At 56.8% G+C, this 14,392-nt stretch overlaps 6 protein-coding genes and 1 non-coding gene across 7 annotated transcripts; 4 read left to right on the forward strand and 3 right to left on the reverse strand.

The window, feature by feature from the left end:
- Positions 1 to 461: 461 nt before the first annotated feature.
- F5144DRAFT_633179 (uncharacterized protein) lies at positions 462 to 1,849 on the forward strand. Its single transcript, XM_066792527.1, has 3 exons — positions 462 to 1,194; positions 1,255 to 1,648; positions 1,704 to 1,849. The coding sequence occupies exons 1-3, from the start codon at positions 559 to 561 to the stop codon at positions 1,766 to 1,768; spliced, it is 1,095 nt and encodes a 364-aa protein (XP_066640648.1). The 5' UTR covers positions 462 to 558; the 3' UTR covers positions 1,769 to 1,849.
- A 2,445-nt stretch (positions 1,850 to 4,294) lies between these two features.
- Positions 4,295 to 6,013, forward strand: F5144DRAFT_496616 (pyridoxal phosphate-dependent transferase; the record flags this gene model as incomplete). Its single annotated transcript, XM_066786158.1, has 3 exons — positions 4,295 to 4,783; positions 4,895 to 5,165; positions 5,217 to 6,013. The coding sequence occupies 3 exons, from the start codon at positions 4,295 to 4,297 to the stop codon at positions 6,011 to 6,013; spliced, it is 1,557 nt and encodes a 518-aa protein (XP_066640649.1).
- Positions 6,014 to 6,215: 202 nt separating this feature from the next.
- Positions 6,216 to 7,694, reverse strand: F5144DRAFT_659456 (uncharacterized protein; the record flags this gene model as incomplete). The annotated part of the gene is made up of 1 exon (XM_066793234.1): positions 6,216 to 7,694. The coding sequence occupies one exon, from the start codon at positions 7,692 to 7,694 to the stop codon at positions 6,270 to 6,272; it is 1,425 nt and encodes a 474-aa protein (XP_066640650.1). The 3' UTR covers positions 6,216 to 6,269.
- A 1,344-nt stretch (positions 7,695 to 9,038) lies between these two features.
- Positions 9,039 to 10,857, reverse strand: F5144DRAFT_376122 (Alpha/Beta hydrolase protein). Its single transcript, XM_066784551.1, has 4 exons — positions 10,632 to 10,857; positions 10,316 to 10,347; positions 9,412 to 10,268; positions 9,039 to 9,360 (listed from the first exon to the last, which is right to left on the reverse strand). Exons 1-4 carry the CDS (start codon positions 10,763 to 10,765, stop codon positions 9,283 to 9,285), a joined length of 1,101 nt encoding a protein of 366 aa, XP_066640651.1. The 5' UTR covers positions 10,766 to 10,857; the 3' UTR covers positions 9,039 to 9,282.
- A 253-nt stretch (positions 10,858 to 11,110) lies between these two features.
- F5144DRAFT_584795 (uncharacterized protein) lies at positions 11,111 to 12,652 on the forward strand. The gene is made up of 2 exons (XM_066789641.1): positions 11,111 to 11,880; positions 12,049 to 12,652. Exons 1-2 carry the CDS (start codon positions 11,444 to 11,446, stop codon positions 12,497 to 12,499), a joined length of 888 nt encoding a protein of 295 aa, XP_066640652.1. The 5' UTR covers positions 11,111 to 11,443; the 3' UTR covers positions 12,500 to 12,652.
- On the reverse strand, positions 12,608 to 13,612 carry F5144DRAFT_584796 (uncharacterized protein). Its single transcript, XM_066789642.1, has one exon. The coding sequence runs from the start codon at positions 13,551 to 13,553 to the stop codon at positions 12,717 to 12,719; it is 837 nt and encodes a 278-aa protein (XP_066640653.1). The 5' UTR covers positions 13,554 to 13,612; the 3' UTR covers positions 12,608 to 12,716.
- Positions 13,613 to 14,252: 640 nt separating this feature from the next.
- Positions 14,253 to 14,341, forward strand: F5144DRAFT_t155. Its single transcript has one exon. It is a non-coding gene; the product is annotated as a tRNA-Glu (tRNA).
- The last annotated feature ends 51 nt before the right edge of the window (positions 14,342 to 14,392 follow it).

The following is a 14,392-nucleotide window of genomic DNA, read 5'->3' on the forward strand; positions in this document are numbered from 1 at the left end:
TGTAAGGCAAAACGAGGCGGAGAGACGAGCGTTTAACACCAATCATCAAGAAAGGACCTAATGCTAAGGTTGAAAAGTCTGTTAGGTCATGTGTACCTAGGATTCTGCTGAGAACATGCACCACTGCACAATCCGCCGTCTGTGCCATCCATTGCCTGCCCATTTGCCATCCATTGACCGGGTTGGCTTGACTAACTTGGCCGGACTGGTTTGCCATCCATTGACTGATCTGGCTTGACCGGTTTGGCCGGTCTGATTTGGCCGATCTGATCTGGCCGGTCTGATCTCGACGGTCTGATCTCGACGGTCTGATCTGGTTTAACTGATTTGGCTTGACTGATGCCATCGATGGGCTGATTTGGTCGACTGATTCGATCGGAGTGATTTGGTCGGAGGGCGCACAGCTTATATTCTCGGCCTCCCCTCATACATTCCCGAGTTTCGAACTGGAACTCAGATAAGCGAGAAACCTTTCCCTTATACCTGCGTGTTTGTTTCTTGCTTTCCCAACCCGAGCTTTCTCTTTCGCTTTCTCTTCTGCCTCCAGCCACCGTCGTCATGGACCACGTGGCTGTTCCTTTCGTTCCCCGTCGCCAGGGGCCATCGTCCCCGGCCTCCCACCCCGACGCCTGCCCTTCTCCAGCCTCCCTCGTTCCGGCCTCCACCCCGTCGCCAGCCGCTGGCGATGTCCCCCAGCGGCCAACAACCCTCCCCATGACGATCCGGGTGGACGGCGTCCAACCCAATCGCGTGGACCCGGACATCTTGGGCGTCGTGTACCGCACCACGGCGCTCGCGCTCGGCATGCTGTCGCACGAGCATTCGATCAAACAACTCGTTTGTATCGGAGCGACTGCCATCCACGTCTGGGGCACCAGGACAGCCAAAGACATCATTTACCCGACCACCCCGTGCTGCCGCGGCGACGGGTGTCGGTATATGAAGCCGAGCGACCACGAGATGGAGCGATGGGTGCGGTTCTTCCTCGACAAGGTCCGCCACTGCTCCCCCCCCCACGACGTCCGCCACATCGACCCCGATAGCGACGGCGAGGTCTATGGGCAATTTGACCCGTGCAACTGGGTACACGACGCCGAAGATAGGTGTACCTCAGCAGGCAAGGAGCTGACCGACGAGAACGTCATGCTCCACTGGGATCCCTTAGGCGCCGGTGTAATAAGCACCCAGGCAGAGGTTCGTGCCGTCCCCGTTCGATTTCCCCTGATCTTGCCAGCTGACCAGACTCGAATCTAGACAGTCTCGCACGTGGCCAAATTACGGTCCCAGCAGCTCGCCGCGGAGGGGGTTCAGGACGCCGAGGCTGCGCAGCGCCACGCCGTCGACTATCGCACCTACCTTGTCGACGGGGCTTGCACACTCGCCCACGAGCTCGTCCACTGCTTCATGCGGTTCCTGGCCGGCAACGTGGCCGTATTCACCCCTCGGCGCCTCATGCCGAAGGGGTATGACGACGACGACTTTCCGGGGATGGGAGAATCCGGAAGGACGTGGGAGAAGCTGACCCTTGGCGGCTGTGTAACCATGGGCAAGCCGCGGAAGGAGGGCAGTCGCCCACGGTTATGGATCGACCAGGGCAACAGGGAAGCCGAGGTCGACCCGGATGACATCCGGAATATGGTCGTTGGCAGTACGTGCTCACCCGACCTGAAACCCTTGGCGTACTTGGACTAACAGTTTCTCAGAACTCCAATTTCCCCTCAAGACAATAGGGAAATGGTACAAGGTACATAGCAAGCGGCGGCCATAAGGAATGGGATTAATAATTTAATGGAAGGGGATCGTCAAACATATAAAATAATATTACATACCACATTAATATATATTAGCACTCAGTTATACTACTATTAATGAGCTGAAGGAGGCAACCTCTGGACCTTTAACCAGGGGGCGAGTGGCTCTTGATTTTTCGATTGTCCGTTCCTTACACCATGGCGCCGTTATGTTTAGTCAGGGGGCGGGACCCTCCTTGAGTTGAGGAGGCAGGCAATTCTTACTTTTCTTTTCACACTTGCAGAAGTGATCTTTTAACGCGGTTCCCGGAACCGCGGCCCTGTGACTACGAGACCGCAATCGTAGGATTCGCGGTGGAAGTTTACAGTTCTTGAATCTTGAGTTATCTGCTCCCTCATGCGACATTGACATCCAAGGCGTGCGGTACTGTGGCCCAAGCGTTGGTGGTGTGTGTGGTTTTGAGGTGTATCACCGCTTCATTAAGAAGAGACGGCCGGTTGGTGCTCTGGGACTCTGACGTGCGACTATGACACGTGATTACCCCTATTATCCCAGGTAAAAGGAAAAGGGGTTTTCGAAGAGTATACCTTGGTGTTTACTATTGGATGGTAGTATTATATAACCCCAACCCTACCTGGCCTACGAAGTTAAGACAGCACCAGAGAGTCAGTAAAAGTGGACTAATACAGGTATGAGGGCCTTGGTCTTGGGTCCTTGACCAACAGCCTGAAAGACGGTAAAGGATGGGCGGACAATCTTCTGAAGGACTGGAGTTATGCATGTTGGTCAGTGAATATTGCATCCCGTCTTGTCTGGGCCAAAAGTCCTTCCCTCCATCGCTTCTGCGAATTATCCACCATCCAATGACACAGTGAGGTTGGCCCAAGAGCTTGCACCCCTCCCCTCCCATCACATACACACAACGCATTCATACCGTTGCAACCCTGTGGCGGCTCACTTGGTTTGGCTGCCGCCCATTAGGCAATACTGGCCCATCCGCACCAATATTGCCGAGGCCTTGAACAGCTGACGGCGGGTTGGGGTCCAAATATTCAAAGCCAGCACTTGCTGGTTTAGAGTTGCATTGGGACGGGAACCCCGGGGTTAGTCCGTCACAACACCAACTTTCCGTTTCCTAAATTCAATAGCGCTGACCACCATGTGCAGATCAAGAACGTTCCTGGACTGTTTAGACATTTTCTCTGACTGGAACTGTGGCCTATGACCAAGCTTTTCGCTACGTACAAGTGCCGAGTTGACCATACAGGGGCTAACAAATTAATTATAACAACGGTGAAAACATGCATCACGTTAGTATTTATGAGCAGGCATAACTTTCAACCATAAGTCGAAACCCGATCCCAGCCGCCGGAAGAGCTGGAGTAGGAGCCTGGGGCAACTGAACTCCGACATGTGCCGACTGGGCGCTGAGCCACACGCCCACGCAAGTTTGGTCGTTCTGCTGACCTGATTGGGCATACGCCGCCCCATTGTCAGCTCCATGACAATCACAGAAATAATTGAAAATTCGCCTCTGAGTGGTCACACCAGCTAGGCGAGGGGGGCGAGCCGGCCGCCGTTTCCGCATCCAGCAGCCCATGTCCAGCTTCAGCCCTGTATGTATTGCCCTGCAAGGCACCCGAGGACAGCTGAGGACAGGCCGCCTAATACTTTGAGAGCGGGTACGGTCCGCGTGACTAACACGCCTAGTATTTCCGAATAGAGAAACCGACCTGAAAGGCGGGTGGTTCGCCGACCGGCTCAACGATATTCAGGGGAAGCAGACCGCAGGTAAGGCAGACAAACGCCCGATCATCACTCGACTAGTAACCGCAGATTTCGTTTGCATGCAAAGATCTCTATTCTGATTGACTGATACCGGGAAGGGCCTAGTCAAGACCCGGGAGGGAGGGGGCCGTTGGCTGCAAGGCACATCTCCCACCCCCCCTTGCTGTGAACCTATGGAGGTGCTTTGCAACCCTCACCGAGGACAACATGCGTCATCATGAACATTCCACGCCTCAAAACGTCCGCAAATGTGCAACCACACCCAAGGGCCGCCGGAAAGGGGAACGAGAGGACAACTGTCAGCCAGCGACTAGCCAATTCGGGCGAGCAAGAGTCAGCAGGCATCCTGATCGGCAAGCACAGGGACAACGAGGTACTAGCGAGTCCAACTTTTGCACCAATATTTGTCACACACCATGGGAATCAACCACCCGGCGCCTCCCCGGAGAAGAGGGTGTGTGGCATCAGGTAACCCGCGAGTCAGAGGTGGAGTGCCAGCGCTGACAACCTCCCTCGGAGGCTCGGACTTGTGGCGGGTGAAGCCAGCAATACAAGTAGGATAGCACTGAATCCTTCGGCCCAGAAATGCGTTATTCTGTCTATTTGAGGGTGGTCTCGGACCTGGCAGAGTTAAACAGGCTCGGACTCACGCTATTATTGCGATATCTTAGTGATTGCGCTCTACCAGCAGCTACGCCTTTTGGGCGCCACCATCACGCCACTAGCTGTCATCATCTGATTCCTACCCGGAATAATGCCAACCATCTCAGAAAAGTACCCGGAGTACCAGGCCACGGCCCGCCTGGACGAGCTCCGGGCCACCGAGTACAGCTACCTCGATTCACAAGACCATGTATACCTAGACTACACTGGGTCGGGGCTTGCCGCCTCGGCCCAGATTCGTCACCACCACGAACGGCTATCCCAAAACCTCTACGGCAACCCACACTCGTCCAACCCCACGAGCGCGGCGGCCACCGAGGCCATGAACCGCACGCGGGCGCGGATCCTAGCGCACCTCAACGCCTCACCGGACGAGTACACCGTCATCTTCACGGCCAACGCCACGGGGGCCGCCCGGCTCGTGGGTGAGGCCTACCCCTTCAGCAAGAACACGCGGCTGGTGCTGACGGCCGACAACCACAACTCGGTCAACGGCCTCCGCGAGTTCGCCCGCGCCCGCGGCGCCCCCACCACCTACATCCCGCTGCAGCAGCCGTCCCTGCGGACGTCCACGTCTGACGTCCTCGCCGCCCTGCCCCCCGAGCGCACCCTCCTCGACCTCCTCCCACTCACATGCCGCAGCATCTTCCGGCGCCGGGACCGTAACACCCATCCCAACCCCAACACCAAGACCAAACCGCCGCCCTCACCCCCCTCCCTATCCCCCTCCTCCACGACCAAATCAATCACCCAATCCCCTCCCCACTCTCCCTCCCCTCCCCCCTCCCGATCTTCTACCCACCACAAACCACCCCTCGGCCTCCTCGCCTACCCCGCCCAAAGCAATTTCACCGGCGTGCGCCACCCCCTCACCTGGATCCGCCTCGCCCACCAACGCGGCTACCATGTCCTCCTCGACGCCGCCGCCTACCTGCCCACTTCCACGCTAGATCTCTCCTCCCGTTCCTCCACAAAGGGAGGGGAGGGTGATGGTGATGGTGAGGAGGAAGAAGGGGATTGCCAGCCCGACTTCGTGATCCTCAGCTGGTACAAAGTCTTCGGCTTCCCCACGGGCGTGGGGTGCTTAGTCGCGCGGCGGGATGCGCTGGGCATGCTGCGGGCGAACAGGCCGTGGTTTGCGGGGGGCACGGTGCAGGCGGCGATGGTGGGTGCGGGGGCGGAGTGGCATGTGCTGGCGGGGGGCGCGGAGGGGTTTGAGGATGGGACGGGGAATTTCTTGGGGGTGCCAGATGTGGTGTTTGGGTTGGACTGGTTGATGGGGGGCAGGGTTGGGGGGGTTGGGGTGGTGGGGGAGAGGGTGCGGTGTTTGACGGGGTGGTTTTTGGAGCGGTTGGGGGGGTTGAGGCATGCGGATGGGAGGGCGATGGTGAGGGTTTATGGGCCGAGGGATATGGTGATGCGGGGGGGGACGGTAGCGTTTAATTTCCTGGATGCGGAGGGGAAGGTGGTGGATGAGCGGATCGTGGCCATGGAGTCGGCGGCGGCGAGGATCTCGCTGCGCACGGGGTGCTTTTGTAACCCCGGGGCGGGTGAGGCTGCGTTCGAGTTGGATTTTAAGGGTGTTCGGAAGCTGTCGATCACCCGGAAGCTGGCGAGAAGCCGGCAAGCGTCGGGGGGTCTGGATCAGTTCATCGACGCGCTGGGGATGCCATATCTTGGGGCTATCCGGGTCTCGTTCGGCCTCGCTTCGAATGTTGCAGACGTAGATAAATTCTTTGGGTTTGCCGAGAAGACGTACAAGGACCGGGTCATCACGGAATTGGGGCTGCCACCGAGGATTCAGTGTTGAGGTGTAGCTGTCACGGTGCGTTAGTACATACCTAGCGAGGGATATTGGGTGGAAAAGCATACGAATCAAGATGGGGGGAAAAGCGTGTCGTGTTATCATTGCCAGTTTAGTATGTATAGGCACTTTTCTACTTAGTTAGGTAAGTTAAAGGATGCCATCTATCTCAAAATGTACTGATGTTGCTGTTCCAACCTTGTTACATGCATCCATAACACCCCTTCTCCCTCTCTAGATCCTATCATTACCGGACCACCCCCTAAGACAGCTTGGGGACGGTCCACGGGCTCCACGAGTTGAGGTCGAAGTTCTGGTTCCCGGTGGAACGGAAGATGTTGGTGTTGCCAGCATTGGGGTTGTTGAGCAGGTACTTGCCAATAAAGGCGTTGAGCTCGCTGCCCTGCTGCGAGCTGGGGAAGCTGCAGTGCGAGTTGCCGCCAACCTGCGAGTATCCAAAGCTATCGAGAGCACCCAGGGCCTCCCACTGCTTGCGGGCAATACCCATGCAGCCGTAGGTCGACACCTTGCCGAGCCACTCCATGTCGGTGTTCTCCATGACGTAAAGAGCACGGGGCGCGATGAGGCCGGCCAGCATGTGGTGGTCAAAAGGCAGCGCGTTGACGTTGTTGACCTGGCTGTTGAAGTTGGTCGAGAACCAGACGTTCTCCGTGACGATCTGCTTCGACTCCTGCACGTTCTCGCCCCTGTTCTTCTGCCATGTGGCAATTCTCCAGCAGCCGGAACCGCCTGCGCCAGATTCCTCGGGGAGGGTCAGGGCAATGCGAGGCTCCAGTGCACCCGCCACCATGGCGCCCTTGCCATTCCTAGAGCAGCCTGTCACACCGATTCTTGCCGGGTCAATGTTGGTCTGCGCACGCGTGAGTTCCAGCGCGTCGATAATGCGGGAAACACCCCACGCCCAGGCCGTCAGAGCGCCGGCAGAGTGGCCGCTGCCGTAGATGTCATAGAATTTGCCCTTGCCACGCGAAGACTGGTCCTGCTGCTGGGCAATCTCGTCGTTGTTGAAGTTGATGGTGGCCACGCCGGCTGGGACGGGAAGACCACCAAATGTTCCAAAGTTGATGATGGCCGGGTGAGGCCCGCTGCCGGACGGCCGGTTGTTGATGTTGACCGAGAAGGAAATGGACTTGCCGCCCTCCGAGACACTGATGCTTAGCGTGCTGCCCGAGAAGCTGGCTGTGACCGACGACGGCTTGGGCGGGAGAGTGCCCAGCTCGTATTGCTGGAGAAGCTTGCTGATCTCAGCTTGGCGGCACGTCCAGTCTGCTTTGCTAGATACCTTGCCGCCGCCGTGGAAGGTGAAAGGGTCGTTGAGAGCGTTGGCAACCGGGTTGCCTTGGCCGCTCGGAGTGGCGGGGCAGGTAGTACCACCTCCGCCCGGCGCTGGAGACGTGTTTGTAGGAGGTGCAACAGTCACCCGGGACGTGGTGAGCGTGGAGGACTGCTGAGGCGGATTTGTCGGGCTCGGCGAAGGATCACTCCCCGGGATACACTGGTGGTACCACTGGTTCTGTTGGAAGCAGTATGCCCCATCCACACACGCTGTTGGGCCATTCCAGCCTGAGCCACCGCACTGGCCCCAGAGGGTTTGGCGCTGTTGAGCGTGAGCGCCGGCGGCGCCGAGCACGACGAGAAGGGACGAGGCGAGGGCAGGAGACAGCATCTTGCCTGTGTGGTTGCAGAGTCAGGGGCAGTGAAGCTGGAGAAAACCTAGTGTGTCGATGCTCTACCTGGACCTGGTTCCAAGACAAGGTCCTGGGCTGTCCTTTATAAGCCGTTTTGCTGGCGGGGCATTACCTGGTTAGCCTTGGGGACTTTCATCTTCCCCCAGCCTTTTCATCTTTGAAAGTTTGGTACGCCAGCTGGGACCATGTCTTGAACCAGGTAGGTGGTTCCCAATGCAGCCGTAAATGGATGCTGGACTCCATCTCCGTTCACGTGGACTTCTACACCGTTGATGCTTTCCTCGGTCTCATTTTAGCCTGAAGTACGGACGAGCGGCTGAGGCTTGGAATCCGGGGAAGAGATGGTTGTTGACCTGGTTTTGATAGACTCGCCGTTGCTTGGGCTGGGTCGGCGTTGCACCGAGGGAGCCTTCTGTTAGTGGATGCAACTTGTCTAAGAGGAGCTGCCCCTAACCGTTCTTGAGCCTCCCCTTCCCCCGCTACTCGGCAGACCATGCTCCGAGCGTGGCGTACCATTTTGGATCGTATTCGGGAACCCGATGTCACCACATTGGCCAGCCTGCCCAAAGAAGATAACGGAAGACGGTTTCTAGAATGGCACTAGAAGAACCCAAAAGAATTCCCATGCTTTCAAAGACTTGGCAGCGGCCGAGTTTGGTTCAGCGGCACCCTCGTTTTCAAGGTCGCTCCGCCGGAGGGCAAGGTTAGCACCGGCCCCCTCGGCGAGGTGGTGGTTTGTTTCCCGAAGAGTGTTTGTCATGGGTCTAATCGTTGCTTTCCTGTATGCCTTATACAAGCAGGCCCTGGGTTTCTGATCTTGGTATTCCTAAGGAATCTGTAATTGAAACAAATGTATTGCCAGCTTGATACCTTCGTTGGAGGCCATTTGGGCTTCCAACATACCATTCTCAAGCCCGCCAAACCCGGCTAGCTGCCTGTCAAAATGCGACTATCAGATTCGAACGCGGCAGAAGTGCTTCATGACCGACCTTGGCGCGTTGGATGCAACCGAAAATGGTAGAGCCGGCCCTAAACCAGCACGGATAAAGTCGGCTGGGCTTGGAAGTGGGTTTCTTTGACGCAATTCGGAAGCTACCGCGTTGAAATCCTGAGAGAAGAGTGACATCGTGGTGTGGGGGTCCACGTAGAGTCGCATCTTTGGGCGCCCTTTGCTGCTTGAACCAAACTTATCGTTGTTCGTGGTGGCCTATTTTCCCACCAATAATCCGTTGCGGTTCATGGATTCAGATGGTTTTGGTTCCCGAAATGACTACATACAATAACGGTCCCGTGAATCCGTAGTTCCGCAGCCGTGTTTACCTTAAGAGCTCGGGGGATAGGAGCGAGAGACGCAAACCTCGTGAAGACAAAGAAATGATAGGGAAGACTGCGATAGAATCGTAGTGGGATCCAACAGAATGACACCTGAATTCATGGACAAGGCCATGGAGCAAAACGGGCGCAACGGACACTGTCTTTAGTCTTAGTCGAACCTGTGTTGCCTGTGGTGTACATGTATGCAGAGCTACTGGTTTATGAACGCCCGCTCAACGCGGAACTAGCATTTTACCTCGACCCTGCATGTTTATCGACAAAGTCAAGAATAGGAACGATGTATTTGTCCCACCCCGGTACATCCGGACTCTAGAGCACGGTGTTAGCCAAAACACACCCCGTGCGTGTGGAATTCCTTACCGTGTACTTCATGTCAAACACATGCAGCCCGCCCTCCTCATAGCATTCCACTACCGGGACCCCGGCGTCCTTCAGCACACCAGCCATGGCATAGCTTTGCTCAACAGGGACGTCCACATCCCCCGTGCCGTGCAAAAACGCGGTAGGCGGGTACAGTTCAAGCCCCCTTTTCCCCTCAATAACGCGCTCCTGCAGCACCCGCAGAGGCGACATGGACCGAACAAAGGCGATAAAACTTTCCTCGCTGTCAAACCTTTCCTTGTGCATGATCCCGACAAGCAGGCCATCCGCCGACCGCGATAGCGAGTGCATCATGTGCAGCTCGGCCTGCATCAGCACCCGGTCCGTGTACCGGAAGTCGGTCGCCCACAGCTTGCTGATTTCGGTGTCTGTCAGGTGGGTGAACTCGTCCCACGGCAGCCCGTCGGTCAACACGTTGGCTTGATCACGGTCCCGTAGCAGCTTGTTGAGTGTGTCTTCGGAGAACTTGCCGTTCCACGGCCCTTGCGTGGTTCGGCTGGGGCGTTGGTGGGGCGGGCCGAACGCCTTCATCGACAGGAAGTCCACTACACCGTACACGTCGATGATTGCCCTCGGGGCTGGAGCGGGTAGGTGTAGCCCCATTAGGGCGGCGAGATGGCCCCCCGCGGATTCACCGCAGAGAACGTAGCGGTCCACATCGACTTTATTGGCGCCGAGGATGGCCGGGAGGTTGGCGCGGCACCATGAAATGGCCTCGAGGCAGTCAGCCAGTTGCTCATCGACGCGAGCTTGCGGGGCAAGTCGGTAATTGTGCGACACGAAGTGGTATCCGCGCTGCCGGAAGCCGGGTGCCATCCACGGCAGAGGAGCGAAGTCTTGTGGCGTTAATTATTGGGAGTCATGTTTGGTGCTGGGGACATACGGAAACCGCCAAACCATCCACCTCCATGGGTCCTGGATGTTATTAGTTTCTGCATTTGTGGTTTGATGTTTATGCAGTGTCTGGGAGTGCTCAAGGGGGGGAGCCAATAGGTACCGGCATTCTTAGGATAACACAAGTGAATGGAGATGGTTTAATCAACTACATGTACGGGGAGAAATAGCTGGAAGCGCGGGGCGGAATTAGGGGAGAGAGCGAGGCATCCCAGAAAGAAAAAAAGAAAGGAAAAGAAAAGAAGAAAAACAGCGTTGTGCAATAGCATAGCCAGGCATTTTGGAAGTAGTGAATCCTGACCTACCAGACGACAAACGGCGCCGGCTCCTTTACCGGAGTCTCAGCAGGCCATACTCGTACGGCGAGCTCGGCGCCATTGGATGACTTGAAAGTGTGGTCGGTAAAGCCTGGGGGGGCCGCTGGAGGAGTGCCGACCATGATAAAGACCGAATCGCGCCAAAACCCTTGAGATGAAGCTTGGATTGGTCAATTTTCGAGATCCGTGCATGAAGGTGGTCACGATCCAGGGGCAGATGTCAACGAGGGGCAAAGCTTCATTTCCCCGCGCCCTCACGATCGTTTTTGCAATATATCCGGGCTCAGCCGGATAAGGTAGTATTATATGCCAAGATTATCTCTTTCCGACCTTGGTTAGAGGCTGAGGGTCTCCACGATGCAAGACATACTTACATTACTAGTAACTTGAAGATTCGGACGAAAAGAGTACATAGTATGCGAATCACGGACCCCAATCCACAATCCCACATGTTGCTTGTTGGTGTCGTCTTTTCTGGTTTGAGACCAGGGGCGGGAGACCCCAAGATAGCATCGAGCTGACTCGGTAATGCGCCGAAGGATCAAGCCAAGCTCGGCCCCCAACCCCAAAGCGGGCTAGGAAAGGGGCACGGAATGTGATAGTGTAACCCCTGTCTGTCCGAGCATGTTTGCCTCCCCCAACATGGACTGAGACCACCAACTCGCTGACCTCCGCCAAGACCATCAATTGTTTCCCCGAAACATTTCCCTCACCTTGAGCCCGGGACGCTGATCTTTCCAACTCTCGGAGCAACGTCGATATCTAGGACGCGTGCGCGTCGCTGGCCGGAGCGAGGAGCCATGTCGAAAGCCATCGGCTGGAGTAGGGAGGACTACGAGGCGGCCCAAGTCGTGAATCTCTCAGACGGATTGCACCCGGTACATCCACAGCAGAGTCAGCATTACTACCAGCATCATGCCCCCGAGCCGGTAGGTCCGGGGGACGAGAGCTGGAGATATCAAGGCTGGCAAAACAACCAAAACTCCCCAACACCACCGTCACTAGGGAAGGTAGCGTCGCCGTCGCCCATTGCGCCGCCGCAGGGACCAGCTCATGAGATCGGGACATCCGGAACGCAGCCGAGGATATTCGGGCTGAGGACGACGACTTTCTTTCTGACGGTCAGCAATATCCTGCTGGCCATCGCGTTAGTTGTTTTGGGGGTGGTGCAGAGCCAGGTATTAAGGAACGAGACGGGAACCGCGACGGGATCGGGAGCACAGGAGGCGTGTCCCAGGTGAGTCTAGCCCTTTTCAACTACCGTCTATCCATCCTAGTCCACCCTCCATCCCTTCGCCTAGTCCGGGCTACCCAACCCTATCCATCCTACACTAGTCCCCTCTCCACTCTCCATCCCCTCACCTATTAACCCAAACCACCCTCCCCTATTAACACCACCAACCAGCGCCAACGCAAGCAGCACCCCAAGCACCACCACCACCTCAGCCCCCCCACCCACCTGCACGCCCGAACCCAACAAGATCTGCTTCGCCACCGACCAATCCATCACCACCGCCGTCGCCGTGGGCGCCGTGATCCAAGAATGCCCACTTCCCTCCGGCCAAGCCAACTACACCGTGCCCGGCACCACACTAACCTTCCGGCGGGAGTGCGAGACGGACTACCCGAGCGGCGACCTGGGCAAGTTCCCCGTCATCTCCATGGCCGACTGCATCGCCCTGTGCGCGCAGCTGAACCTGTACCCGGCGTCGGCGCTGGGGCCGTGCACGGGGGTGTCGTGGGTGACGGCGGATGGGCCGCAGGGGACGGGGTTGAGTTTCTGTTATCCGAAGAGTGGGATGGGGGAGGCGACGACCAGGGCGAAGACGGAGAGCGCGGTGTTGCTGGGGGTGTAGGGGTTGGGGGTTTACTGGCAGGGGGGAATGGCGTTGGGATTGGGCTGGGTGGGTGGTTTATGGGTTGGGATGTTTCACGTTCAAGCTGTTCCATATGTGTATACCTCGCTGTAATCTCTGTATCACCTACAAACAACTATGTTTCAAACCAAATGACGGGCTTCCGATCTGTAAGATCTGCGGTGGCTTGTATCACAACCTACCGTCCCTATCCCTCTCACTTCGACGGAGGACTCATCACCCACCTGCGCCCCCTCCTACCCGTACTCTTCCCATTCCCCCTCGCGCTCATCACCGTCAGGGTATGCACAAACCGCAGCTTCCCCTTCTCCACGCGGAACTCATGACTATCCGGAATCGTCGCAAAGCTCAAAAACACCGACACGGCCCCCACCGTCTCATCAATGACATACCGCCGATCCGTCAAACTCACACCACTCGGAATACCCACATCACACTTATCATTCGGCCCGCCATTCCCCGTGTACATCCCCCCCTCCAACCGCGCACAGGGATACCCCCACGGCACGACCACACTCTTATCACTAAAGATATCACAGTACGCATCCGCCGCGGCCTGGATCACCTCCCTTGAATCGCGGTCCGCCTCCGGGATGGTGCTCCACTTCTCCTGGCTGGCCCAGTGCAGCGTCCCCGTAGCATTAAACAACCAATCCCCCGTGGTGGTGACGAGGGTGTCGATCTTGGACACGGCGCCGTCGGCAAAGTACATCTGCACGCCCAGGACGTAGGGCGTGGCGCCCGTGGCGGAGATCAGCTCCGTGTAGGTGGCGCATTGGGTCGCGTCGAGGCTGTGCCGGCTGTGGTCGATGGGGAGGGCTTTGGTGAGGATGCCGGAGGGGAGTTTGGCTGCGGCGTAGTTCTCGCGGTAGGTGAGGGTGTCGGAGACGGGGGTGAGGAGCGCGGGGTTGCCGGCTTTTTGGGCGGCGATCAGGCTGTCGGCGCTGGTTTGGAGGAACTCGCGGGTGCAGTCGGCTGCGGAGGCCAGTAAAGGGCCGAGGGCCCCAAGGGCGAGGAGAGAAAGGGTGTGCATGTTGGTTGTAGCTGGTAATGTGTGTTGTAGGAGGATGAGCGGATGAAGGTGATTGGGAGTTTCAACGGACAACCTTCACGATCGGGCCCTAAGCACCGTGACTTGGTGGACTTTATATCCCGGCATGCTTTGAGGGGTTCGGGCGTGTAAGGTTAATGTGGGCAACGGGTAATTACCCTGGCCAGTATATTCCATGATATTTGGCTGGATATATGTGAGGTTTAGTTTCGGCAGTTTGTCCCTGCCAAGTGATTGGTACGCATGACGTTGGCGGAATTTCACAACTTTATATTGAGGAGCGTGATGGTACTGCAGAGCGGGGATCGGCAGCCGAGCTATACTTCTACACCCGGGGTCTCTTGCTCCATGGTTATCTCCGTATACTTTTGAGCGGGTTGTGCCAGTATATCAAATGCTGCGGTCGCTGTCAATGACACGAACTTCTAGCCAACAAAGCATACCTTAGTTGCTGGTCTATAAACCCTCCAAGGCCTTGGTTTGACGGCATAAGACCTCTTGGTTCCTTATCCTATTTTTTGTGAGACCCATTGGGTAAATCTACGGTGTATTAGCCCGAGTTGCTAGTTTTGAGACAAGATGAAGGGATGGACTTGTGGAACTTGTGAACATGTGGTAGGAGCCCCCTACGAGCAGCATACATAACCCGGTCGAACAAAGAAAGCACCAACAACCAGTTCTTTCCATATAGTGTAGTGGTTTAGCATTCCAGACTTTCAATCTCTGACTTGATCATTCTGGCGACCCGGGTTCGAACCCCGGTATGGAAACTCTTTGCTTTTTAGTTGACCGATCTTTGGGTCCTATATGAAGATACATAC

This window comes from Chaetomium tenue, assembly GCF_020726465.1.
Source record: "Chaetomium tenue strain MPI-SDFR-AT-0079 chromosome Unknown F5144scaffold_6, whole genome shotgun sequence".
NCBI lineage: Eukaryota > Fungi > Ascomycota > Sordariomycetes > Sordariales > Chaetomiaceae > Chaetomium > Chaetomium tenue.

What these genes read in the sequence shown, in the direction of transcription:
- F5144DRAFT_633179 (XM_066792527.1), top strand. Translation starts at nt 559, where the DNA reads ATGGACCACGTGGCTGTTCCTTTCGTTCCCCGTCGCCAGGGGCCATCG. An exon ending in TAATAAGCACCCAGGCAGAG is followed by an intron (nt 1,195 to 1,254) that starts GTTCGTGCCGTC and finishes ACTCGAATCTAG; the next exon opens with ACAGTCTCGCACGTGGCCAA. An exon ending in CCGGAATATGGTCGTTGGCA is followed by an intron (nt 1,649 to 1,703) that starts GTACGTGCTCAC and finishes ACAGTTTCTCAG; the next exon opens with AACTCCAATTTCCCCTCAAG.
- F5144DRAFT_376122 (XM_066784551.1), bottom strand. Translation starts at nt 10,765, where the DNA reads ATGGTCGGCACTCCTCCAGCGGCCCCCCCAGGCTTTACCGACCACACT. An exon ending in CCGGCGCCGTTTGTCGTCTG is followed by an intron (nt 10,348 to 10,631) that starts GTAGGTCAGGAT and finishes AATAACATCCAG; the next exon opens with GACCCATGGAGGTGGATGGT. An exon ending in TGGATGGTTTGGCGGTTTCC is followed by an intron (nt 10,269 to 10,315) that starts GTATGTCCCCAG and finishes TAACGCCACAAG; the next exon opens with ACTTCGCTCCTCTGCCGTGG.
- F5144DRAFT_584795 (XM_066789641.1), top strand. Translation starts at nt 11,444, where the DNA reads ATGTCGAAAGCCATCGGCTGGAGTAGGGAGGACTACGAGGCGGCCCAA. An exon ending in GCACAGGAGGCGTGTCCCAG is followed by an intron (nt 11,881 to 12,048) that starts GTGAGTCTAGCC and finishes ACCACCAACCAG; the next exon opens with CGCCAACGCAAGCAGCACCC.
- F5144DRAFT_584796 (XM_066789642.1), bottom strand. Translation starts at nt 13,553, where the DNA reads ATGCACACCCTTTCTCTCCTCGCCCTTGGGGCCCTCGGCCCTTTACTG.